This window comes from Notechis scutatus, chromosome 2 (assembly GCF_049901735.1).
Source record: "Notechis scutatus isolate UNSWTSFEM ecotype Mainland chromosome 2, rNotScu1.2, whole genome shotgun sequence".
Classification (NCBI taxonomy): domain Eukaryota; kingdom Metazoa; phylum Chordata; class Lepidosauria; order Squamata; family Elapidae; genus Notechis; species Notechis scutatus.
The window spans coordinates 20,588,119-20,615,922 of NC_142010.1; the positions used below are offsets into that span (position 1 = coordinate 20,588,119).

The window sequence follows — 27,804 nt, forward strand, 5'->3', positions numbered from 1 at the left end:
GACCCTTGTGAAGTCCAGGGGTCACGTGATCTCCTCCTGCGACCTTCCCACAAGCGTCAATGGGGAAGCCAGATTCACTTAACCATAGGAAGAAAGGTCACAAAATTGAACAAAAATCAATTTATTAAACATCTCACTTAACAACAAAAGTTGGTGGCTCGCTTGTAAGTCAATTACCTCTACAAAATATTTTTTAGTTCAACAACTCCAAGCCTAACAAAGCCTGCTTCTAGTTTGCAGAGGAGGATCCTGGCGGATTCCCCATTTCCCCCTCAAGAATTGTGCTTCCAAAGTGGCTGAAAGAAGGGAAGAGATCCTTCTGAACTCAAAGGCACTTTTGGTTTTCCTCACCTTTCCTGTTCCAGGCGCTTTGCCACATGTGCTCAGCTTCAAATTGAACACATTGAAGACAAGATTGTAAGGAAAAACTTTATTCCGCAGAAAAAGTAACACAAGAAAATCTCCCTCAAAGCCTTTGTACCCCACCAACACCCACTGGAGGGCTTTACACAGCGATTGCCACATAGTTTACACGTTTCAGAGTCAGAAAGAATTTTCTCATCTCCCTTTACAGCAATTCCTGCCTGTTTTATACTCACATCTTAGCCTTCCTGAATACAGATATATGTATGTTATGTACACTTGAGAGCGTATGCATTGGAGACACAGGCCTTGTATATCCAATCTCCCTTGGCCAATGAGAGAATTCCCTTCCCATCCCCAGTTCTATTTCTATATTCTATTCAATTTCTATTCCTATTGTTTCTAGTCTTATTCTACTCTACTCCAGCACAAAAATCTAATAAACGAAATTTAATTCCTAGTTCTACAAGGGAACTGTTCTTTTTAATGGATCAAGACATTTCTACTGCTTCAGAAGCCCTTCCCATGCTCCATGCATTTCTCCAGAATCTCCTGCAAAACGTCTATAGGCATGAAGCAAATTTTGAGAATCAACACAAACCAATTCACATTATTTGTTCCTGCTGTGCGTCTTCTTATGGCAATTAAAAACACTCCCGGTTCTGAATTTCTTTCCACATTCCACGCACTGATATGGCTTCTACCGTGTGTGGATTCTTTTATGCAGCATAAGATTCCTGCCATCTTTGAAACTCTTTCCACACTCAATGCATTTAAACTGCTTCTCCTGTGTGGATCCCATTGTGGGAGGCAAGACTGCCACTATCATAACATTTTCCACACTCCAGTCATTTATAGGGTTTCTCCCGAGTGAAGCCTTCTATGTTTCTTGAGTGAATGTGTTTGACTAAAGCTTTTTCCGCACTCATGACATCTATATGGTTTCTCCCCAGTGTGGGTCCTCTTGTGGATACCAAGGTGACCACTTGTTCTGAAACTCATGCCACACTCGATGCACTTATAGGGTTTCTCCCCTGTATGAATCCTTGTGTGGATGCTGAGTGCTCCAGAATCACTGAAGCATTTTCCACACTCCTGACATTGATATGGTTTCTCCCCAGTGTGGGTCCTGCTATGTATGATATAGCTATATTTTTCATTGAAGCTCATTTCACACATACAGCATTCATATGGTTTCTCCACTTTGTGGAGCCTTTTGTGGCGAGAGAGATTCCCCGAATTAGTGAAGCGTTTGTCACATTCAGGACATTTATAAGGCTTTTCACCTGTGTGGATCCTTTTATGGACAGTAAGTTTACTTGTCTGACTGAAGCTCTTCCCACACTCAGAGCATTGATATGGTTTCTCTCCACTGTGGATTCTTCTGTGGGAAGTTAGGTGGCCGGATTTACGGAAGCTCTTTCCGCACTCCAGGCATTTGTATGGTTTCTCCCCTGTGTGGGTCTGTTTGTGGGCATGAAGGCCACCAGAATGGGCAAAGCGCATTCCACACTCCATGCAGTGAAATGGTTTTTCTCCCATGTGCATCCTCTCGTGTGACTTAAGATGATTTTTTTGACTGAAACTCTTTCCACACTCCAGGCATTCATAGTGTTTCTCCCCTGTGTGGATCCTCTTATGGGAAGTAAGGGCATTGGAGAGCCTGAAGCATTTGCCACACTCTGTGCATTTATACAGCTTCCTTCCGGTGTGGATGCTCTTATGTAAATTGAAATGGCCTTTGTGTACGAAGCTCTTTCCGCACACGGTGCAATCATATGGCTTTTCCCCTGTATGGATCCTATTATGTATGGTTAAAGTGTCCTTTCTGCTGAAACTTTTTCCACACTCAAAGCATTCATAGGGTTTCTCCCCTGTGTGGATCCTCTTATGGGAAGTAAGGGCATTGGAGAGCCTGAAGCATTTTCCACACTCTGTGCATTTATACGGTTTCTCTCCGGTGTGGATGCTCTTATGTAAATTGAAATGGCCTTTGTGTGCGAAGCTCTTTCCACACACCGTGCAATCATATGGCTTTTCCCCTGTATGGATCCTATGATGTATGGTTAAAGTGCCGCTTCTGCTGAAACTTTTTCCACACTCGAAGCATTGATAGGGTTTCTCCCCAGAATGGAGCCTTTTGTGGCAAATGAGGGCCCCCAAATTTGTGAAACATTTGTCACACTCGGCACACTTATAGGGCTTTTCACCTGTGTGGGTCTGTTCGTGGGCATGAAAGCTACTAGAAAAGCTCTTTCCACATTGCAGGCATTGAAAGGGTTTCTCCCCTGTGTGGATTCTGCTATGTACGACATAGCTACTTTTTGCATTGAAGCTCTTTCCACACTCCGTGCATTGAAATGTTTTTTCTCCTGTGTGGATCCTTTCATGTGACTTAAGATGATTTTTTTGACTGAAGCTCTTCCCACATTCTAGGCATTTATATGATTTCTTCCCAGTGGGGCTTTTTTCCCGAGAATTCAGTTCCTTGCTCTGAATAATCCTCATTCTACCCTCCCTGAGCTGATGCAACGTCTCCTCTCTGTGGAGGCTTTGATGGAAAGTATGGGAGGCGCTGCTTCCGAAGCTGTTTTCCCTATTAAGGTATTGATGTTGCTTCCTCTCTTCCTGGATCATCTTATGTGAATTAAGATGATTTTTCTGTCTGAAGGTCCTTCCACAATCCAGACATTTGTGTGGATCCTCTGCTTTGTGAATCTTTTTATGTAAAGCTAGAGAGCGGCTTGTATGGAAGCTTTCTGCACACTCCGTACATTTGTACGGTTTCCCTCCTTCTTTTATTCTTTCATGTAAAGGAAGAGGAAGGCTCCTCCTGAAGTGTTGGCTGCTTTCATCTTGTTTCTCTCCAGCAGGGCTTTGGCAACAGTCACATAATCCAGATTCATCTTGGAGTGTTTTCCCACACCTTGAACGCACTTCTTTTTCATGGCAATCATCAGTGTCCAATAGCACATTGGTATCTGGACAAGGTAAACAAGAGCAATTCTCCAGCTCCTCCATTAACTGGTTTTGCTCAGTACTTTGCTTTCCATATATCTTTTCTTCCTTTTTCTCTTTTGGCAAAGGTGTGGCTGCCTCTTGGCCAGAATCCTCCATCTCCCATCCATCACCTGCTTGCAACAATAGAAAAAGAAAAGTTAACACAAACTCAGGTGCAAAAGGGATCAAGTACCACTGCTGTATTTGAACAGTACCAAACTTCCTCCCAAATCACATTGGTTCAAAACATGGTGTCAATCCTAAAGCCATTTTGGATCGTGTTCAGGGTTGGCACAGCGAGGCTGGGCAGAGCTGTGGGAATGGGAGGGGGGAGTAGAGATAACTGGGCATATGTAGCCAAAATAGAATTCTTTCCCCTGGGAACAAAGGACCTTCTCATCAGCACCTGGTGAGGCACGGGAGGAAAACAGCTGGACTCAGACTGTGATCTGATTGGACCATGTGATGGATGAGTGGACTGGGGGGAAGAACTTTGAATTGGGTGGGGAAAACCTCTGGACCTTCAGAGTTGGCTTATCACCAGCTGTGCCAATAGGACTTGGTGAATAAATTTATATTTTGAGGAATCATCAAACCTCAGAGTTTTGATTCTTTTGAGTCAGTTACTTCTAACCCTGACATATGATGCTATGCTTGGTATCTTGATATACTGTAAATTAATGTTACATATATATATATATATGTATGCACACACACTGTAAATATATATTTACAGGAAAACTTCATCCAGTTGTCTGGAAAGTGTTGGGCAGCTTCATCAGCACACACAGCTTTACCTGTTGTTCATAAGTTATAGTAATTAAATCGTTTTCAGAATGGCACAAACCAGCCAAGACTGGCTCCAAAGGTCTCATTGTACTCCTCACCCGCTGCTTGCTTTAGCGTTTCAAAAACGCTCCGTGCCTTTCCCTGAATCAGATGAAGACTAACGGGACTTCTTTTTGGGATCTGATTCTCAATCCAAAGCACAAGGAGCTGTTCTGTTTTTTGAAAAGAGGTCTGTCCTATTTCTCGTGATTATGGCATCGGCTCCTGGAGCTAATTTAATCACCTCTTTTATCTTTTCTTTACCCTTAAGGATCGTGCATATGGTGGAACAAGCCAGTCCTCCTCCTTTTTCTAAGGTCTTTACCTTCTTCCCCTCTCATGGGCTTTAATTATTTTCATTTTCAAGTCCAAATTGATACTTTTCCTTTGTTTCTTACCTCCATGTTGAGCCGGAGTAGAGCTTGGTTGCTTTCCTTGGGAAGACACTTCTAGCCTAAGAAAGAGTTGATGGAAAAGGACAGTATTTTGTCCTGGAGAGAGAGAGAGAGAGAGGCTGGCTCAGAGCTGTTTAGTAAAATCAATGTTATGCTTCAGGGAGGAAGTATTGTAGGGCAATAATGTGTCTTTCTTCTGTGTCGACTATTACTTTCCCTTGACAAAAGCATAGCAATGGTCGCTGCTAGCAGCAATATAGAGCACAGTACTTGAAAGTCTTTTATTTACAGTACTGTATTAAACTGTGGTTTATATACTCCATCTTTGTGTTTAACCTGTTCCACTTAGTTATTTGTTCCCTTCCTGCACAGCATGTGCAAGATTGAATTTGATTCTTAACAAAAGGGAGAGAGGGAATTGTGAAGGCCAGTACTCTCCTTACTGTCCATTTGTGAAGAAAAGCCAGGCTTCATAGAAAAGCATGAAAACCTCAGATAAATAGCTTGCAAATTTGAAAATCAGCACTTTAGAGAAGAATACACCAACAAAATAATAATAATAATGCTGGAGGAGTTGACGTGCATTAATTAAAAAAATATTTTGCACTACAGTAACAGAATCCCTTACCTAATGAGGCCATGTTCCTCTTGTTTTCCAGCATGACTTCTTGGTACAGGGCTTTTTGCTCAGAATCCAGCAGGGCCCACTCCTCCACAGAGAAAAACACAGCTACATCCTCAAATGATACCAAATCCTGACACAGGGAGGGGGGGAAAAAAACCACAACGTATTCCATGAACATTCCTAACAATGAACACTTTAATGAATTATATGCAAGTCGTCTTCTTAATGAAAAACCTCCAGAGCTTCCAAGTAGGGCAAAGGAGCATGTAGGATATTGAATTTGGTAGCTGAAAGAGTAAAGTCTAACTGATTAGTGAGAGAGTGCGGGCTCATGCAGGATGCAATCTACGCTATGATTGGTTGCTCTAAGTAGAAAGGGGGCATTTCCCTTTTTTCCCTCTTTGTGTTCTACATCTTTAGATTTACCTCAGGATGTTCCTCTGTTTTCCTGACTATCTTATGTTCTTCCTTTTCTGGATGGTGACAAAGACTGCTGTAAATTTCCATGTAAAATATATTTATGTTTATATAAAACTCTCCAAGTCTATGTCAGTGTCTCCAACTTCATCTGGGTAGCTGCTGCGCTCTCTACAAAAGCCAAGCTTGGACTTTTCTTTTCACCTTAGTATTATTACTGCTTTATAAAACCTTAGTAAGGCCACACCTGGAATACTGCATTCAGTTTTGGTCACCAGATTACAAAAAAGATGTTCAGAGTTTGGAAGAAGTGCAGAAAAGAGCAACTAAGATTGTTAAAGGCCTGGAGACTAAAACATATGAAAAATGGTTGCAGGAAATGGAAGAAGGACCAGAGGAGACACAATAGCAGTGTTTCAATATTTGAGGGGCTGCCCCAAACAAGCAGGGCTCAACTTATTTTCCAAAGCACCAGAAGGCAGGAGAAGAAACAATGGATGGAAACTAATAATGGAGAAAGGCAACCTAAAATAAAGGAGAAACTTCCTGAAAGTGAGAACAATTAACTAATGGAAGGGTTTGCCTTCAGAAGTTTTGGGCTGGGGTTTTTTAAGGAGAGACTGGACAGCCACTTGTCTGAAAGGTTATAGGGTCTCCTGCTTGAAACAGAGGGATGGACTAGAAGATCCCTAAGATCCCTTCATATTGTGATATTCTGTGATTGGGAGATTGTTACATCTGGGGAGGGGAGAATCCTCCTACCTGCATTGGAAGCTCAGCTGCTGTTGATCCACCACTACAAAGAACTGAGATTCCAGGAGATGAAGACATGGCTATGAAAGGGTCTAGGAGTGGAAACAAAGCAGCAAAGGAATCATTGGCTATCAAACATCCTAAGATATTCTTGAGCATCCAGTGCAAAATGCTGATTTTAGCCTATTTCTGGGCTAACTAGGGAACCCCTTTAGGTGGTGAGTCCTTTGCAGCCATAGCTAGAACTCATAGAAGCTCATTCTGGGTGAGAGGAAAACTGAAAGGTGTGGAAGGACCAGGGATTGGAGTCAGAGGCAGATTATCCCAGCCGTGAATGTGTGCATTAATGCACCAACTCTGTTATTCTATGTTGCTATAATGTTCACCTTCCCTTATGACAGAATCGAGGAAGACTGCAAAACTCTTTTTTCACAGCTGGGAAACAAGTGGGGAACTAGGGCATTTTATGACAGCTGGACTTCAATCCCGGAGTCCCTGAGCCAGCTGACTGAGGAATTCTGGGACTTGAAGTCCACCAGTCATAAAAGAGCCATAACTTCCTCACCCCTGGATGACAGCAACGTTTCTCAATCTTGGCAGCTGTTAATATATGTGGACTTCAATACACGTGGGAAATTCTGGGAGTGGAAGCCCACAAATCACAAGGTTGCCAAGGTTGAGAAACAATGGCCCCCAGGAAAAGAGCGACGCCTCTTTAAATGCACTAAACGGCTTTAAAAACTCAGTTCAGTTGAACGATGGAAGCGAATTCCGGGAGGAATTCAAAGGAAGCGACGGGAAACGGTCAGCGCCCCATGAAGCCGCCTGGAAGGCTCACCTGTCCCGGCATTTCCCAGGAAGGAAGGAAGGTAGGTAGGTTGGTAGGTTTTTACCTGGCAGCCAATAGGAAAGAGGCGGCTCTCTTCCTCGGGCGGACTCGGCTTCCTTCCTTCCCGGCCACGCATGTGGATCCCCCTCCCCGCAACGACCCTCCCCAGGAGTGTGCAGAGCCCAAGCCGGAAGCGCTTACAGCTCCTCCCACTCTCTACAGGGCGGAGAGCGCCGCCCACTCGGGTATCCCTGCCTGCCCATTCCCCCTCCCCACCCCCTCCAATGCAGCTGACCTCCAATCACTTTGCAGTAAATCTCCCAGCTGGGAAATTTGAATTCCCAAAAGAGTTCTGCCTTTCCTTAAAGGGAAAGGCTTCTTTTTCCTTATAACAATAAGGCAGCCAGAGAACCAGGGGGAAGAGGGAGGGGGCGAGGCCCAGGGACGGGAGCAGGAAGGGGAAAAGGATGCAGAGCATTAAAGTTAGGAGGGAATTGCCCTTTAACAGAATAACAGAGGTGTGAGGGACCTTGGAGGTCTTCTAGTCCAACATTCGGGCAGTCAGAGAAAGGGGAGAGAGGGAGGGGACAAAGGTTGGCAGGAAAAGGAGCTTCTCTTATCCACTTAGCATCGTCCCCAACTTACAACCTATTCCCTTCAATGACTGACATTCATGATTGTGCCAGAATAACAATCACTGGCTGCCTTACAAGTAGTCCTTAATTTACAGCCATTGGGTTAGTGCACAAAGCTACAAAGGCACTGAAAAACGTGAACTTTCTCCCACTAAAGACAGGTGCAGCCTCCCCATGGTCACATGATACAAATGCTGCCACTTGACACCTGACTCATATTTATGATGGTTGCCATGTCCCAGGATCACAGGAAGCTCCAGACAAACAAAGTGAATGGGGGAGCCTGATTTGGTCAACGACTGTAACAACCACAGTGATTCGTTTAACAACCCCAGCAAGAAATAGCATAAAATGGGATCAAACTCACTTCACAAATGTCTCACTTAGCAACAGAAATTTTGGACTGAATTGTGGTTGTAAGTTGAGGATTGCCTGTATCTGAAGGGTCGATGGGGCATGGCGAACAGTGACAAAACTTAGAAGTGGCTCCCTTGCCCCTAAAGAGGAGAATAAAGAGAAAGGGGGGGAAATCCCCACAGAATCTGCTTTTTTCCAATATTACCCCCAATAAATGCGGAACCAAAGGACCCCCTGATGATCCATAAGGGAGACCCATTAACTTTCTCCCTCTGAAGCTGAAGAAATTCTCAGAGCTAAGAAATATTTAATTAACTTTCTAAAAGTCCTGAGGCGGGAAATATTTAAAAGTCTGTGAATTTCAGAAGCAAAATGACTAAACCGTACAGGCAGCCTCGACTTACAGTCAATTGTTGAGTGACCGAAGTTACAATGGCATTGAAAAAAGTGACTTATGTCCGTTTTTCGCACTTACAACCGTTGCAGCATCCCCATGGTCACGCGATCCAAATTCAGACACCTGGGAACTGACTCACATTTATAACCGTTGTGGTGTTCCGGGGTCAGGGGATCCTGTTTTGCGACCTTACGACAAGCAACACCAAAGGGAAAACCTGATTCATTTAACAACCATGTTCCTAATTTAACAACTCAAGTGATTCACTTAACTAAGGAAAGAAAGGTCACAAAATGGCGCAAAATTGACTTAACATCTCACTTAACCACAAAAATGTGGGGCTCACTTGTGCTTGTAAGTCAACTACATCTACAAAATATTTCTCCCACTTAAAACAGCTCCAAGCCTAATAAAGCTGCTTCCAGTTTGCAGAGAAGAGGATCCTGGCGGATTCCCCATTTCCCCCTCAGGAATTGCGCTTCCAAAATGGCTGAAAGAAGGGAAGAAATCCTTGTGAACTCAAAGGCCCTTTTGGTTTTCCTCACCTTTCCTGCTCCAGGCGCTTTGCTAGATGTGCCCAGCCTCAAATTGAACACACTGAAGACAAGATTGTAAGCAAAAACTTTATTCGGCAGAAAAAGTAACACAAGGAAATCTCCCTCAAAGCCTTTGTACCCCACCAACGCCCACTGGAGGGCTTTACACCGCATTTGCCAGTTTACACTTTTCAGAGTTAGAAGGAATTTCTTCACCGCCCTTTACAGTAATTCCTGCTTTACACTAACATCTTTGCCTTCCTACATACTTGTCATCCAAACCTCAGCCAAGCTATTTAAAGCCATCCTAACTTGTTCAAAAGGAAACCTCAACACTTCCATAAATGTTGCTTAGCTTTCCGTGACGCTTTCTGTTTTTCTAACCGCATACTTTTTATGGTTGTACAGGTGCAAATTGGTCCTACTTGTGTATTTGTGCACAATTTGGGCCAGAGGAATTCTGGGAATTGAAGTCCACAAGTCTTAAAATACATTTGGAGACCCCTAGTCTAGGCGCTCCTATTTTGATGTTACCAAATTCCTTCCCTGTGTTTTCCGAGACTGGTTTCAATGAATGGGCAATTGTCGGTTAGACTGAAAAAACACATTTTTAACATTCATGATTGTGCCTTAATAACAGGATCATGTGATCACCATTTGAGACCGTCAAATAAGCAAAGTCGAAGGGGAAACCAGAATTACTTCACGACCATGTTACTAGCTAAACTACTGTGGCAAAACTTGTAAAATGGCACAAAACTCACTTAACTGTCTTGCTTAGCCATGGAAATTTGGGGTTAATTTGTGGTCATAAGTCAAGGGCCACCTGTATTTTCTGAAGCTGGTTCCCTGAATTGTCCAATTTACACACCAAAAAGAGCCTGTATCTGAGATGTGAAAGCTAAGCCTTAAGCTGCTGCATAAGTTGGGGCATTCATAAAAATCAAACACAATCGATATCGTATCTCAGACTAGAAATCAGTTAAATACAACCAAGGTTAAAGGTGGTGCAGACACACAGCGCCATCCCTCCAGTTATCACTTTTGACACAACTCTCGAGTCTCTTATTAATCCAATAGTTCATTCTCTTCCGTCACTTTCTCCCAGTGAAGAGCTCACTGGAGATCCTGCTTCTCTTTGTTCTGGCCTGACTTTCTCCACATGGGTGTAGTAGATCCACTGCTTGATTCCTTCCAGCATTAGGGAAATATGGGGAGTCAACACCACCAGGTCTGGACCTCACCACTTAGATTGTAATGTTTCCTCTTGAAATCTTTCAGCATCTTTTCTAGACTCTAAGCCAGCTTTCTGCAGCCTTATGTTGCCTGAAGGTGTTATCCCAAAGGTGCTTTTCTATAAAAGTCAATTGGATGTAAACAGCTTTTGAGAGGGCGGAGCTGGCATCACGACGATACAGCATGCGATCTCGGAGGTCTGAGATCGCTGCCGATGTCTTTGCTCCTGGACAGTCCAAACGGATCTAAACCGTCCTGAAGAGACGGTGAATGTAAAGAGCGCATCCTGTCGATCCCAGGGACACCGCAAAGTCCCTGGTAGATCAGGAGCTCTTTTTTGCCAGTGGCAAAGAGGCAGCCATTAAAGCTGCTGAAGTTGGGACAGCTCCGAAACGAAAGAGAACGGAAAGAGAAAGTGTGCCGGTTTGGTGAGAATTTTTTCTTTAAGATTTGAAAGGACACCCTAAGGCAGGGGTGGGCAACTATGGCCCTTTATGAATTATGGACTTCAACTCCCAGAATTCCTGAGCAAGCCATGCTAGCTCAGGAATTTTGGTAGTTGAAGTCCACAAGTCATAAAGGGGCCATAGTTGCCCACCTCTGCCCTAAGGAAAAGAAAGAATCTGTAAAAGTTTTGACAGAAGTGATTAAGCGGCGATTTTAAACAGGAAGTCAAAGTAATTTTTTTTTTTCTGATTGCTGGATTTTTTACACATGATTTTATATTTTAAAACTGGGCTGGTTTTTTCTTCTTCTATCTATTATTTCTTTCCTTTTTGACTTTATATTTTAGGCTAGAGACTCCCTTCTAGTCATCTTCAGTACTTACAGAATGCTAATCTACCCCAGATACCTAAAGAGATTGAAACAATGTTAGAAAGCAATATAACGATGATGGAGTTAACTGAAGCACTTAAGAAGCAAAACAATGGAAAGGCACCAGGCCCAGATGGACTTCCGGCATAATTTTATAAAACATTACAAGAATCATTGAACCTTCCATTGCTAGAAGTTATGAATGAAGTTGTGTTAAAGAAGAAGATACCCAAATCATGGTCAGAAACTTATATTACACTTCTCCCAAAAAAGGAGGTCGATCCATTACAAATGAAGAATTATCGACCTATTTCCTTACTAAACACAGATTATAAAATTTTTGCTTCAATATTGACAGAAAGACTTAAAAATACTTAAACAATTTTATCCCTCCTGATCAAAATGGATTTCTGCCAAAGAGACAAATTAAAGACAATACGAGCGTAATCTTGGACACTTTGGAATACTACGAGGCACACCCTGAAAAACAAATGGCTTTGATATTTTTAGATGCACAGAAGGCATTTGATAATGTGAATTGGTGATTCATGTTATTACAGCTGGAACAGATGGGCTTTGGTAAAAAATTTATTCAAGCAATAGAAGCTATATATCATAACCAAACGGCAAAGGTAATGATAGAGGGAGAACTGACAGACTCTATTGATATAAGAAAAGGAACAAGACAAGGGTGCCCACTATCACCTTTGTTGTTTGTGTTAACATTGGAAGTGTTAAACAGAAATATTAGAGAAGAAAAGGTTATAAAAGGAATGAAAATTAAAAAGGAAGAATTTAAGTTGTAAGCATTTGCAGATGATCTGGTTTTCATTTTAGAACAGTGGTCCCCAACCTTTTTGTACCAGGGACCGGTTTCAAGCAGAAACACTTTTTCAAGGACCGGGGGCCGGTTTCCTCCCGCCCTCGTTACTCTCTCAGTCGTCCTCTCGCTGCTCCACCAGGCCAGGAAGAAACTGCTTCAAAGAAGCCGTGTGGGGGTGGCTTTTCTGTCGCCGCAGCTCCTCCGAAGCGCCCGTTCAGCCCACCCGCCGGCCTGCGCGCTTCAATCCAGTGCGTTCTGCCTGCCTGCCTGCCTGCCTATTCGCCTCTTTTACTCAGCCGAAGCTGTTCCGAATCAACCATTAACGAAGGCAGGCAGGCAGGCAGGCAGGCAGAACGGAGCACTGGATTGAAGCGCAGGTGGGCGGGCGGGGTGGGGGTGGGGCTGAACGGGCGCTTCGGAGGAACTGCGGTGACAGGAAAAGCCACCCCCGCCGGCTTCTTTGAAGCAGTTTCTTCCTGGGCTGGTGGAGCAGCGAGAGAGCGACTGAGAGAGGAACGAGGTGGGAGGAAACCGAAGCCGGAGAGCAGGACAGGCTTTGGTTGCTTCCTCCTTCCCCTTCTCTCATTTGTGTCCTTGATACCTGATCCCAGCAGCATTCACCGAAGGCGAAGAAAGCCGCCATTTTTTTTATTTATTTTTTATTTGCGGCCCGGTAAAGAGTGCTCCACGGACCGGGACCGGTCCGCGGCCCGGTGTTTGAGGACCCCTGTTTTAGAAGACCCATTAGAAACAGCATCAAAATTGATAGAAAAGATAGAGGTATATGGACAGGTGGCTGGTTTGAAAATAAAGATAAAACAAAGATCTTGACAAAGAATATGCTATCAAAACAAAAGGAAGAACTGGCGGATGTATTGAAAATTCAGGTCGCGAATAAGATCAAGTACTTGGGGATACATTTGACAGCAAGATGTAGTACACTAAAAGAGAATAATTATATCAAACTTAAGCAGCAGATAGCGCTAGATTTGGAGAAATGGGAAAATTTACAACTGTCATTAATAGGGAGAATATCAACAGTCAAGATGAATATACTACCCAGAATTTTATATTTGTTCCAAACAATTCCAGTTAGGCTTGGAAAAGATTATTTTGAAGATTTAAATAAAATTGTGTTGAAATATATACGGCAAGGTAAGAAAGCGAGAATAAAGTTAAAACTTTTGCAAGATGCCAGAATAAGAGGAGGATTTGGTTTGCCTAATTGGGAGTTGTATTACCAAGCTACAAATTTGATGTGGGTTAAGGAATGGATAACATTAAGAAATACTAGATTGTTGATATTAGAAGGACATGATCTGTTGTTGGGGTGGCATGCTTTTCTATGGTAGTAAAGCAGGGGTCCTCAACCACCGGGCTGCGGACCGTGCACCGGTCCGTGAGCACTCTTTACCGGGCCGCAAAGAAAATTTTTTTAAAAAAAAATGGCGGCTTTTCGCCTTCGGTGAATGCTGCTGGGATCGGGGATCAAGGACACAAATGAAAGAAGGGAGGGAGGAAGCAACCGAAGCCTGTCCTGCTCTCTGGCTCAGCGGCTTCAGTTTCCTCCCACCTCATTCCACTCTCAGTCGCTCTCGGCTCCTCCACCAGCCCAGGAAGAAACTGCTTCAAAGAAGCCGGGGGTGGTGGTGGTGGCTTTTCCTGTCGCTGCAGCTCCTCCGAAGCGCCCGTCCACCCCACCCCACCCACCCGCGCAGTTCAATTCAGTGCCCGTTCTGCCTGCCTTCTTGCTTCGGATGCAGCTTCAGCTGAGAATAACTATTCGCCTCTTTTATCAGCCGAAGCTGCTCCAAACGAAGAAGGCAGGCAGGCAGGCAGAACGGAGCACTGTGGATTGAACCGCGGGCGCTGGGCGGGGTGGGGTAAACGGACGCTTCGGAGGAGCTGCAGCGACAGGAAAGCCAGCCACCCCCCGACTCTTTGAAGCAGTTTCTTCCTGGGCTGGTGGAGCAGCGAGAGAGCGACTGAGAGAGGAATGAGGCAGACACCTGAGGGAGGGAGGGAGACACCTGAGGGATGGGGCTGAGGGAGGCATGGCCAGGCGCTCCTTGAACTTGGTGAGTTTGCTGGCAGACGTTTTATTACCCACTAGGTAACAACATCAGATGTTACCTAGTCAGGTAATGAAACGTCTGCAAGCAAACCACCAAACTCGGATTCTCCCCCCGGTCCTTGAAAAAGTGTTTGTGCTTGAAACTGGTCCCTGGTAGAAAAAAAGGTTGGGGACCACTGGTATAAAGGAACTAAAACACAGGGGTATTTTAGAAGACATTATATACGGGAGTCTCTGTAGTTAAACTGGGAAAAGACTAAAAGGCAATGTTATTTGAAAATTCCAGTCTGGCTATCGACTATTGAAGCATTTTCTTATCCTATAATATATAAAAATATAGGATAATATATATGGTGAAATATTGAATGAAAAGGGTGAACTTAAATCTATGCAAAAACTAGAGGAACAAGGTATAAAGATGAATTGGTTTTCATATGCGCAAATACACTCAAGGTATGACAAAGATTCTTTTTTTTTTTTTTTTTTAAATAAATTTTATTAAATTTACAATTAAAAACATATCGACATTACATACACAAAAGGAAAAAAAAAAAAGAACACTCGGTCTTACAAACTGGAAAGAAAAGAGAAGAGGAGATGTAAAAGAAAGAAAGAAACAAAGGAAGAGAAAGAGAAAAAGAAAAAAAAAAAGATGCGTTTAAAAACAGACAATATCCTTTTTGACAGTCTGCAAGATCCAATTCTCCTACCTTAATTTGAATACACACATCTTATCGAAATCTATGCTTAAATTACCCATTGTCCATTAAGCAGTTTATCTCTGGACTAACCAATTATACCAAGAGTTCCAATTATCGTAAAATGTTGAAGCCTCTTTGTTTTTAAGTGCTATAGTTAATTTATCCATTTCTGCACAATCACATATTTTCTGGATGACCATTTGTTCTGTAGGTGCATAGGGTGATTTCCAACACTGGGCAAACGCTAATCTGGCTGCAGTTAGGATATGAATTGTTACATATTTCATCTTTTTGGGTAAATGTTTATCAGAGATCCCTAGTAGGGAAGAACTCTGGTTTGTATTCGATTTGTTCTTTGGTTATCTCCTCCAACCATTTTCTGATTTTTTGCCAATATTTCTGGGTTTCTTTGCAAGACCACCACATATGAAAGTAGGTTCCTTCTATGCTTTTACATTTCCAGCATTTTGGACTCGTGTTTGGGTTCATTTTCGCCAACCTCGAAGGGGCAAGTGCCATCTATAAAACATTTTGTATGTATTTTCTTTATATGCTGCCGATTTTGTAATCTTAATATTTCTGTTCCAAATCTTTTCCCATTCTGATAATGTAATACTTCTTCCGACATTCCTGCTCCAGGCTATCATGTTCCCTTTGACTATCTCTTGTTCTAATTCTACTTCCAGTAAGTATTTATAGAATTTGGATATGTTCTTTTTGTTTGATCCTAGAAAAATTTTATCTAAATACTGCAGTTTGTTATAAATTCCAAAGTCTTTTATATCTTGTTTGTATCTGCTATGGATTTGTATATATAACCACTGATCAATTTTAAATCCCTGTTCCTGTAGTTCTTGTCGAAGTTTTTTAATTTCTCTTATGGATCTAATAAATCTTTATATTTAATCATTTTTGTTATGTCCAAATTATTGGGATGTACCATTGCCTCCATTGTTGATAGCCAGATCGGAATTTTTAGATAGTGTTTTTTGCATATTTTTTCCAATTAATTAATAATGAGTCCCTAATGAGGTGTCTATGAAAGTAAGACTGCTTGGGTTTCCCCACTTCCCATAAGAAGGCATGCCACCCTCTCTGGAGGTCATGCCCTTCTAATGCTAAAATTCTTTTGTTAAGTAAGTTCACCCAGTCTTTTATCCATAATAAGATAGCTGCCGAAGAATATAATTCCCAATTTGGAAGGGCTAGACCCTCTACTTTTCGCATCTTGTAAGGCCTTTACATTGATCCTGGGTTTTTCCCCTGCCAAATAAATTTAAGTGTGATCTTATTTAATTCTTCAAAAAAATTTTTGACAACTTAATTGGGATTGTCTGGAATAAATAAAGAAATTTTGGTAATATATTCATTTTAATCGAGGCAATCCTGCCCAATAAGGAAAGCTGCAACTTATTCCAGGATTCTAAATCTTTCTTTGTTTGTTGAAGTAGTTTATCATAATTGTTCTCTTTGAGTGATTTACCTTGTGGTGTTAACCATATTCCTAAATATTTGACCCTTTTTGTTACCTGTATCCCCATCATTGTTTCTAATTCTTTCTTCTGGTTTTCTGTTAAATTTTTGGTCATTAATTTCGTCTTTTTTGTATTAATTTTTAATCCTGCCACTGTGCCAAGTTCTAATTCTTTTATTAGATTATAACCTTTTTCCATGGGTTCCTCCAAAAAGAAAACCATATCGTCAGCAAACGCTTGTAGTTTATATTCTTCTGATTTGACCCTCACTCCTCTAATTTCAGAGTTTTGTCTAACCCGTGTTAAGAGTGATTCTAGGGCAAAAATGAAAAGAAGAGGTGAGAGAGGGCAGCCCTGTCTGACACCTTTTTCTATATTTATTGGATCTGTTTGTTCGCCATTGATTAGTATATTAGCCTGTTGTGTGTTGTAAATAGTTGTTATAATGTTTTCAAATTTGGTACCAAGACTCATATTGTAAATTTTTTGAATTAAAAAGTGCCAATTTAAGTTATCAAATGCTTTCTCAGCATCTAAAAACATGAGTGCGGATTGTTTCTCCGGGTGGGCTTCATAATATTCTAGGACATCGATAACGGTTCTTAAATTGTTCTTTATTTGTCGGGACGGAAGAAATCCATTTTGATCTTCATGTATATGTGGATTTAAAGCTTGTTTTACTCTATTAGCTATGATAGAAGTAAACAATTTATAATCGCATTTAAAAGTGAAATCGGTCTATAGTTGTTGATGTATCTATGATCTGCATCCTCCTTCGGGATTAGCGAAATCAGCGCCCCTCCACGAGTCCGGCATCTTGGCTGCCAGAAGTACCTCATTAAACACTTCCAGCATCAGTGGTCCTACTAGTTCCAATATTGCTTTATATAGTTCTGCCGAATCCCATCTGGTCCTGGAGATTTGTTATTACTTTGATTCTCCATTGCTGACTTCAATTCAGACCATGTAATATCTTTATTCAATAACTCTATCCATTCCTCTCCAATTACCTTGTCATTCGTCTCCTCTAAATAAGTTCTTATTTTATCTTCATTAACTTCCTCCTTTTTATATAATCTTTGAAAATAGTTGTAAATGATATCTTTTTTCTTCTCTATCTCATGTTGTAAGACATCTTTCTCATCCATTAGTTGGTGTATCAATCTCTTTTCTTCCATTTTTTTAAGTTTTAAGTTAGAATATGCTATCAAAACAAAAGGAAGAACTGGCGGATGTATTGAAAATTCAGGTCGCGAATAAGATCAAGTACTTGGGGATACATTTGACAGCAAGATGTAGTACACTAAAAGAGAATAATTATATCAAACTTAAGCAGCAGATAGCGCTAGATTTGGAGAAATGGGAAAATTTACAACTGTCATTAATAGGGAGAATATCAACAGTCAAGATGAATATACTACCCAGAATTTTATATTTGTTCCAAACAATTCCAGTTAGGCTTGGAAAAGATTATTTTGAAGATTTAAATAAAATTGTGTTGAAATATATACGGCAAGGTAAGAAAGCGAGAATAAAATTAAAACTTTTGCAAGATGCCAGAATAAGAGGAGGATTTGGTTTGCCTAATTGGGAGTTGTATTACCAAGCTACAAATTTGATGTGGGTTAAGGAATGGATAACATTAAGAAATACTAGATTGTTGATATTAGAAGGACATGATCTGTTGTTGGGGTGGCATGCTTTTCTATGGTATAAAGCAGGGGTCCTCAACCACCGGGCTGCGGACCGGTACCGGTCCGTGGAGCACTCTTTACCGGGCCGCAAAGAAAATTTTTTTTAAAAAATGGCGGCTTTCTTCGCCTTCGGTGAATGCTGCTGGGATCGGGGATCAAGGACACAAATGAAAGAAGGGGAGGGAGGAAGCAACCGAAGCCTGTCCCTGCTCTCTGGCTCAGCGGCTTCAGTTTCCTCCCACCTGTTCCACTCTCAGTCGCTCTCTCGCTCCTCCACCAGCCCAGGAAGAAACTGCTTCAAAGAAGCCGGGGGTGGTGGTGGTGGCTTTTCCTGTCGCTGCAGCTCCTCCGAAGCGCCCGTCCACCCCCACCCCACCCACCCGCGCGCAGTTCAATTCAGTGCCCCGTTCTGCCTGCCTTCTTCGTTTCGGAGCAGCTTCGGCTGAGAATAACTATTCGCTCTTTTATCAGCCGAAGCTGCTCCAAACGAAGAAGGCAGGCAGGCAGGCAGAACGGAGCACTGTGGATTGAACCGCGGGCGGCTGGGCGGGGGGGGGTAAACGGACGCTTCGGAGGAGCTGCAGCGACAGGAAAAGCCAGCCACCCCCGACTTCTTTGAAGCAGTTTCTTCCTGGGCTGGTGGAGCAGCGAGAGAGCGACTGAGAGAGGAATGAGGCAGACACCTGAGGGAGGGAGGGAGACACCTGAGGGATGGGGCTGAGGGAGGCATGGCCAGGCGCTCCCTGAACTTGGTGGTTTGCTGGCAGACGTTTTATTACCCGACTAGGTAACAACATCAGATGTTACCTAGTCAGGTAATGAAACGTCTGCAAGCAAACCACCAAACTCGGATTCTCCCCCGGTCCTTGAAAAAGTGTTTGTGCTTGAAACTGGTCCCTGGTAGAAAAAAGGTTGGGGACCACTGGTATAAAGGAACTAAAACACAGGGGTATTTTAGAAGACATTATATACGGGAGTCTCTGTAGTTAAACTGGGAAAAGACTAAAAGGCAATGTTATTTGAAAATTCCAGTCTGGCTATCGACTATTGAAGCATTTTCTTATCCTATAATATATAAAAATATAGGATAATATATATGGTGAAATATTGAATGAAAAGGGTGAACTTAAATCTATGCAAAAACTAGAGGAACAAGGTATAAAGATGAATTGGTTTTCATATGCGCAAATACACTCAAGGTATGACAAAGATTCTAAAACAGGCTTCTATGTCAACAGCATATAAAGAATTTGTATAAGATGTTTTACAGGTGGCATTTTCCCCCTACAAGAATAGCAAGAATGTTCAAGAACAAATCTGAAAAATGTTGGAAATGTCATCAGATACCTGGCTCATATTACCATATGTGGTGAACTTGTGCGGATGCCAAAAAATATTGGACTAAAATCCACACGTGGTTGGAAAAAATGACAAAAAAGCATATAGACTTGAAACCAGAGATATTTTTATTGGGAATTTTACCTGAAATATATAGTAAAGAATTTATATATCTGATTGTAAATGTATTAACAGCGGCTAGGATTGTATTTGCCAAAAACTGGAAAAATGAGAAAATGCCATTACAGGAGGAAATCATTAAGAAAATATTGGAATGTGTGAAATGAGTAGATTGACATTTGAAATCAGAGAACAAAATGATAAACAATTTTATAAAATTTGGGATCTATTCTATCAATGGTTAGACAATAAAACATGGTAATGAAATATGTAGATTCTTAGAAAATAATAAATATATAAAGATGTATTCTTTTATTATATCTACAAAATGATTGTAGGATAGATTTGAGATTATCATATGAACTGTCATAAAACAAATTCAGTAAAATATGGATTATTTCGTAAAACATGGATGAATAAAAGTATAGTCAAATGATTAACAATGATATCAATGTATTTAATATTTGATTGAAAATATGAGAATATATACAATGTAATTGTAATTGAAGACTACGAAATGGAAGCACAAAACAATTTGTAAACCGACACACTGTATGTATATATGTGGAAGATGGCTTGATGTTTTTATGTTTTGTTTGTCTACATTTGTCTTAAAAACCAATATTTTTTTAAAAAAGTCAACTGGACTTTGTTTCTCCTTGAAGACATTTCACTTCTAATTCAAGAAGAAAGAGAATTGAAGAAACTTCTTCGGTGAGAAGAGAAATCTCCTCAAGGAAATAAAAAGTCCAGTTGCCTTGTTAAAAGCACCTTTGGGAGAACTGCAGCCTGGATGACTGAGAACCTCCATAGACATCCGGAAGTGTTAGTTCCCAAATCCCTCCCTCCCTTTGCTGTTCGCATTGACAAAAGTTGATCATTTGTTGTATGTTGTGTACACTTGAGAGCGTATGCATTGGAGACACAGGCCTTGTATATCCAATCTCCCTTGGCCAATGAGAGAATTCCCTTCCCACCCCCATTCCTATTTCTATATTCTATTCCATTTCTATTGTTATTGTTTCTAATCTTATTCTACTCTACTCCAGCACAAAGATCTACTATCCAAAAGTTAATTCCTAGTTCTACAAGGGGACTGTTCTTTTTAATGGATCAAGACGTTTCTGCTGCTTTGGAAGCCCTACTCCATGTATTTCTACAGAACTTGTGCAAAACATCTATGGGCATTGAAGCAAATTTTGAGAAGCAACACAAACCAATTCATATCATTTTTTTCTTGCTGTGTGTCTTCTTATGTTAATTAAAAGTCACTTCTGGTTCTGAAATTCTTTCCACACTCCACAAACTCATAGGGCTTCTCCCGTGTGTGGATTCTTTTATGCAGCATTAGTTTCTTGCCATCTTTGAAACTTTTTCCACACTCGATGCATTTAAACGGTTTCTCCCGTGTGGATTCTATTCTGGGAGGTAAAACTGCTACTGTCATTATAACATTTTCCACACTCAAGGCATTTATACGGCTTCTCTCCAGTGTGAATCCTGTCATATAAATTGAAATTGCCATTGCGGCTGAAGCACTTTCCGCACATCGTGCAATGATACGGCTTTTCACCTGTATGGATCCTATTATGTAAGCTTAAACTGCCCCTTCTGTTGAAACTTTTTCCACACTCCAAGCATTCATGGGGTTTCTCCCCAGTGTGGACTCTGCTATATAAGTTACAGCTTTTTTTTGCACTTTCCATATGTGCGGCATTCATACGTTTTCTTCCCAGTATGGAGCTTTTTGTGGCAAGCAAGGGCCCCAGAATTGGCGAAATATTTGTCACACTCGGTGCACTTATAGGGCTTTTCACCTGTGTGGATTCTTTTATGGATATTAAGGTGACTTATCTAACTGAAGCATTTTCCACACTCGGTGCATTGATTAGGTTTCCCTCCTCTATGGATACGTTGATGGGAAGTTAAGATGCTGGATGTACAGAAGCTCTTTCCACACTCCAGGCATTTGTATGGTTTGTCCCGTGTGGATCCGTTCGTGGGCACGAAAGGTATCAGAACGGGCAAAGCGCTTTCCACACTCCATGCATTGAAATGGTTTTTCTCCCGTGTGGATCCTCTCGTGTGACTTAAGACGACCTTTTTGACTGAAGCTCTTTCCACACTCCAGGCATTTGTATGGTTTCTCCCCTGTGTGGATTCTGCTATGTATGATATAGCTACATTTTGCATTGAACCTCTTTCCACACTCCATGCATTTAAATGGTTTTTCTCCCGTGTGGATCCTCTCATGTGACTTAAGATGATCTTTCTGCCTGAAGCTCTTTCCACACACCGTGCAATGATACGGCTTTTCCCCTGTATGGGTCCTATTATGGCAAGTGAGGACACTCACAAAGCGGAAGCTCTTTCCACATTCAAGGCATTTATATGATTTCTGTGGATCTGTGCATTTGTGTGGATCCTCTGCTTTGTGAATCTTCTTATGCAATGAAAGAGAGCGGCTTATACCGAAGCTTTCTGCACACTCCGTATATTTGTATGGTTTCTCTCCTTTTATTCTTTCATGTAAAGGAAGAGGCAGGCTCCTCCTGAAGTGTTGGCTGCTTTCATCTTGTTTCTCTCCAGCAGGGCTTTGGCAACAGTCACATAATCCAGATTCATCTTGGAGTGTTTTCCCACACTTTGAACACACTTCTTTTTCATGGCCATCATCGGTGTCCAGTAAGACATTTATATCTGGACATGGTAAACTAGAACAATTCTCAAGCTCCCCCGTTAACTGGTTGTGCTCCGAACTTTGCTTTCCATATCTCTTTTCTTCCTTTTTGTCTTTTGGCAAAGGTGCTGTTGCCTCTTGGCCAGAATCCTCCATCTCCCATCTGTCACCTAGTTGCAACAATAAAAAAAGAAATGTTAACACAAACTGTAGTGCAAAAGCAGATAAAAAATAACAGATAATCAGAGTTGGAAGAAACCTTGTAGCTGATCTAGTCCAACCCCCAGCCCAAGCAGGAGACCCTACACCATTTCTGAAAAATGGCAGTTGAATCTCTTTGTGAAAGTCTCAAGTGATGACACTCCCACAACTTCCGAGGGCAAGCAGTTCCATTGGTTGATTGTTCTGTCAGAAAGTTTTGCTTAATTTCCAGGTTAAATCTCTCCTTGTTCAGTTTCCATCCATTATTCCTTGTCTGGCCTACAGGTACTTTAGAAAATAGCTTGGCCCCTTCCTCTCTGCGGAAGCCCTTCAAATATTGGAAGACTGCTATCATGTCTCCCCTGGTCCTTCTCTTCACTAGACTAGCCATCCCCAATTCCTGCAACCGTTGTTCATATGCCTTAGTCTCCAGTCCCCTAATTGTGCTGGTTGCTCTCCTCTGTACTTTTTCTAGAGCCTCAACATTCTTTTTATAACGTGGTGACCAAAACTGGATGCAGTACTCTAGATGTGGTCTTACTAAGGTTTTATATAGTGGTATTAGTATCTCACTTGGTCTTGATTGTATCCCTCTGTTAATGCAATTTAGGGTTGCATTAGCTTTTTTGGCTGCTGCTACATACTGCTGGCTCATATTTAGCTGGTTGTTCACTAAGACTCCAAGATCCCTCTCACAGTTACTGCTATTGAGCCTGTCTATATGTGTACTTTTGGTTTTTCTTGCCTAAGTGTAGGACTTTACTTTTCTCTACATTGAATTTCATTTTGTTAGATACGGCCCAGTGTTCTAGTCTGTCAAGATCCATCTGGATCTTGAGCCTGTCTTCTTGGGTGTTAGCTCTTCCTGCCAGCTTAGTATCATCTGCAAATTTGGTAAGTTCCCCTTCTATTCCCTCATCTAAGTTGTTAATGAAGATATTGAAGAGTACTGGGCCTAAGACAGAACCTTGTGGCACCTCACAAGATCTAAGTCTACATGGAGGGAATACATGTAGACTTAGACCCATTAAGGACTACTCGTTGAGTATGGTTTGTCAGCCAGTTACGAGTCCATCTAGTGCAGGGGTCCCCAACCACCGGTCCACGGACCGGTACCGGTCCATGGAACAAGTCCTACCGGGCTGCTGGTTTGCTCGGTGCCGCCATCTTTTTTTGATGAAAAAGTGCTTCTGGTGAGCTTTTCCGGTAGAAAGCTCACCGGAAGCACTTTTCATCAAAAGATGGCGGTGCCCAGCTGATGCCAGTACCAGGCCGTGCCAAAAAAGGTTGGGGATACCGGGCCGCGGCATAAGAAAGGTTGGGGATCACTGATCTAGTGCATACAAATTAAGTCTTTTATATGAGTTGCTCATGTCCATCACCCTTTCAGACCAGGGGGGGAAAATTGTCAGGGAATTGCTCAGTAGGTATCGAAATGAAGTCAGAGCTGCTGACAAAAACTTTATATAAATTAATGTATTTTATATCAGAGAGAGAGAGAGTCATACTGTAAATATATATTTATATTTACTACAGTTGGTCTGGAAAGTTTTGGACAGCTTCATCAGCACACCCAGCTTTACTTGTTGTTCGTAAGTTACAGTAATTATCGTTTTCAGGATCGCGCAAACCAGCCATGACTGGCTCCAAAGGTGTCACGGTACTCTTCACCCGCTGCTGCGTTAAAATGCTTCCCTAAATCGGATGAAGACTAACGGGACTTCTTTTTGGGATCGGATCATCAATCCAAAGCACAAGGAGCTGTTCTGTTTTTGAAAAGAGGCCTGTCGTATTTCTCGTGATTATGGCATCGTCTCCTGAAGCTAATTTAATCGCCTCTTTTATCTTTTCTTTACCCTTATCCTTATCCGTGCATATGGTGGAACAAGCCAGTCCTCCTCCTCCTCCTAAGGTCTTTACCTTCTTCCCCTCTTCATGGGCTTTAGTTATTTTCATTTTCAAGTCCAAATTGATACTTTTCCTTTGTTTCTTACCTCCATGTTGAGCCGGAGTAGAGCTTGGTTGCTTTCCTTGGGAAGACACTTCTAGCCTAAGAAAGAGTTGATGGAAAAGGACAGTATCTTGTCCTGGGGAGAGAGAGAGAGAGGGTGGCTCAGAGCTGTTCAGTAAGATCAATGCTATGGTGTGGGGAGGAAGTACTGTAATGCAGGAATATGTCTTTCTTCTCTGTCGATCATTTCTTTCCCTTGACAAAAGCATAGCAATGGTCGCTGCTAGCAGCAATATAGTGCACAGTATTTGAAACTCTTTTATTTACAGTACTGTATTAAACTGTGGTTTATATTCTCAGTCTTTGTGTTTAACCTGTTCCACTTGGTTATTTGTTCCCTTCCGGCACAGCATGTGCAAGATTGAATCTGATTCTTAACAAAAGGGAGGGAGTAAATTGTGAAGGCTAGTACTATATATTGCACTACAGTATCGTAACATAATCCCTTACCTAAGGAGGCCACGTTCCTCTTGTTTTCCAGCATGACCTCCCGGTACAGGGCTTTTTGCTCAGAATCCAACAGGGCCCACTCCTCCATGGAGAAAAACACAGCTACATCCTCAAATGATACGAAATTCTGATACAGGGAGGGGAAAAAAAACAACATATTCCATGAAGATTCCTAACAATGAACACTTCAATGAATTACATGCAAGTCTTCTTCTTAATGAAAAACCTCCACAGCTTCCAAGAAGGCCAAAGAGCATGTAGCATATTGAATTTAGTAGCTGGAAGGGTAAAGTATACAATAGGCCGGAACACATTTGTAACTGATTAGTTAGAGCAGGGGTCGCCAACCTTTTGGACCTCAGGGACCACCAAACTCATAATTTTAGATCCCAGGGACCACTAACCGGTTCTGTGGGCATGGCCTAATTTGTAGGTGTGGCTTGGTGGTCATGTGACTGGCTGGGCATGGCTTGTATGTAAATATTATAAATATTTATATAAATATTGAATTTTTTATAAAAAAGAGCAACTTTTACCCAAAATCAGGCAAAGCAGGCAGGCAGATTGAGTTGCTCACAGAATCACAGATTCATTCAGAGATCTATCTGTCTGCCATTGGCTAGCTCAGTCTGTGACATAAAATTTGCTTGCAAGCAAACTCACAAAATTAACTCACAACACACCATGCATGTAAATATTGAATTCTTTATTTTAAAAAAGAGCAAATTTTACCCAAAATCAGGGAAAGCAGGCAGATTGAGTTGCTCACAAAATAATTCAGTGATCTAGCTATCTGCCATCGGCAAGCTCAGTCTCTCAAATTTGCTTGCCGTGAGTCTGCACTGAATTTGCTTGCAAGCAAACCTTCAGTCCTAAGGAAGAGTTCGGCTGTGCTGCGCCGAAGATCTAAAGACTAGCTAGAAATCAAGAAATCCAACCATTTCCTGCTTCCTAGTTAATCTAAATCTCTCGGCACAGCAGAACAGCTGAGGGTCGGAAAAAGGAAAAATAGGAATTTAGCAGGCAAGTTTACCGGGTAAAGAGTGAAAGGGCATGGAGGGTTCCCACAGACCATGTGGGCTGCGCAGCCTTGTGTTTCTGCGCAGCCTGCATTAAATGCTTTGTGGGGGTGCTCTGGGGGTGAGATTGCTTTGCGGCCCACCAAAATTTTCTCGCGGCCCACTGTTGGCCGACTGCTGAGTTAGAGGGTGCTGACTCATGCAGGATATAATCTACGCTACGATTGGTTGCTGTAAGTAGAAAGGGGGCGTTTCTCTTTTTCCCCTCCTCTTCTCTCTGTGTTCTGCGTGATGCTAAGTTTAGATTTACCTCACGATGTTCCTCTGTTTTCCTGACTATCTTACGTCCTTCCTTTTCTGGATGGTGACAAAGGCTGCTGTAAATTTTTCATGTTAAATATATTTATGTTTATATAAAATCTACAAGCCTATGTTAGTATCTCCAACTTCATCTGGGCAGCTACTGCGCTCTCTATAAAAGCCATGCTTGGACTTTACTTTTTACTTTGGGCTTTCATGTTCACCGCTTTAAAAAAAACCAGAGTAAAGACCACACCTGGAATACCAAGTTCAGTTTTGGTCACCACATTACAAAAAAAGATGTGGAGACTTTGGAAAAAGTGCAAACAGTAACCAAGGATTAAAGGCTTTGAGACTAAATGACACAAAAAACAGTTGCAGGAACTGGATATGGCCAGTCTAGAGAAAAGAAGGACCAGGGGAGACACAATAGCAGTGTTCCAATATTTGAGGGGTTTCCACAAAGAAGAGGGGACTCAACTTATTTTCCAAAGCACCAGAAAGCAGGAGAAAACAATGGATGGAAACTAATGGTGGATAAAGGCAACCTAAAATTAAGGAGAAACTTACTGAAAGTGAGAACAATTAACAAATGGAAGGGTTTGCCTTCAGAAGTTTTGGGCTGGGGGTTTTTAAGGAGAGACTGGACAGCCACTTGTCTGAAAGGGTATAGGGTCTCCTGCTTGAAACAGGGGGATGGACTAGAAGATCTCCTACCTCTGTTGGAAGCTCAGCCACTGTTGATCCTCCACTACAAAGAACTGGGGTTCCGGGAGATGAAGCCATGGCCATGAGAGGGTCTAGGAGAGGGGAACAAACAGCAAAGGAATAATTGGCTATCAAACATCCTAAGGATATTCTTGAACATCCAGTGCAAAAGGCTGATTTTAGCCTATTTCTAGATTAACTAGGGAACCCCTTCATGAGAGTCCTTTGCAGCCATAGCTAGAACTCATAGAAGCTCATTCTGGGTGAGAGGAAAACTGAAAGGTGTGGAAGGACCAGGGATTGGAGTCAGAGGCAGATTATCTCAGCCATGAATGTGTGCATTAAAGCACCAACTCTGTTGCTATGTTGCTATAATGTTCACCTTCCCTTATGAGAGAATCAAGGAAGACTTCAAAATATTTTTTTTCACAGCTGGGACTTGAAATGGGGAACTACAGGCCTTTTATGACTGCTGGACTTTAACTCCCAGAATACTTGAGCCAGCTGGCTGAGGAATTCTGGGACTTGAAGTCAACCAGTCATAATAGGGCCGTAACATCCTCATCCCTGGATGACAGCAACGTTTCTCAATCTTGGGAGCTGTTAAGATATGTGGACTTCAACACACGTGGGGAATTCTGTGAATGGAAGCCCACAAAACACAAGGTTGCCCAGGTTGAGAAACAATGGCCCACAGGGAAAGAGCGACGCCTTTTTAAATGCACTACAAGGCTTTGTAAATGCAGTTCAATTGAACGATGGGAACGAGGAAAGGAAGGCGGGCGAAGAGATGGAAGGGCGTCCGGAAGAGCCATGAGCCGATGCTCTCTCCGGAGGGGGCTCGTCTTGAGCAGCTCCCCGAAACAGCAGCTCCAGGGAGGGATCGCCCCCCTTTTCTCCCCGCCGGTTTCGCAGCCCTTCAACTCCGAGCCTCCTGGATCTGAAACGGCGCCAGAGCAAAGGAAGCGACGGGAAACGGTCAGGAAGGGCCGGCAGAAAAGAAAGGAGAATAAGAATCATCTC

General features: G+C 42.2%; 1 protein-coding gene across 1 annotated transcript in view; it reads right to left on the bottom strand.

The window, feature by feature from the left end:
- Positions 1–105: 105 nt before the first annotated feature.
- LOC113431525 (uncharacterized) overlaps positions 106–27,804 on the bottom strand; it is a 54,596-nt gene continuing 26,897 nt past the window's right edge. Inside the window, exons 2-5 of the mRNA XM_087953611.1 lie at positions 26,791–26,873; positions 5,215–5,341; positions 4,590–4,682; positions 106–3,497 (exon numbers count right to left, since the gene is read on the bottom strand). Coding sequence (XP_087809737.1) covers positions 1,216–3,497; positions 4,590–4,682; positions 5,215–5,341; positions 26,791–26,865 — 2,577 coding nt within the window. The 5' untranslated portion in view covers positions 26,866–26,873 and the 3' untranslated portion in view covers positions 106–1,215. The remainder of the gene's footprint in view (positions 3,498–4,589; positions 4,683–5,214; positions 5,342–26,790; positions 26,874–27,804) is intronic.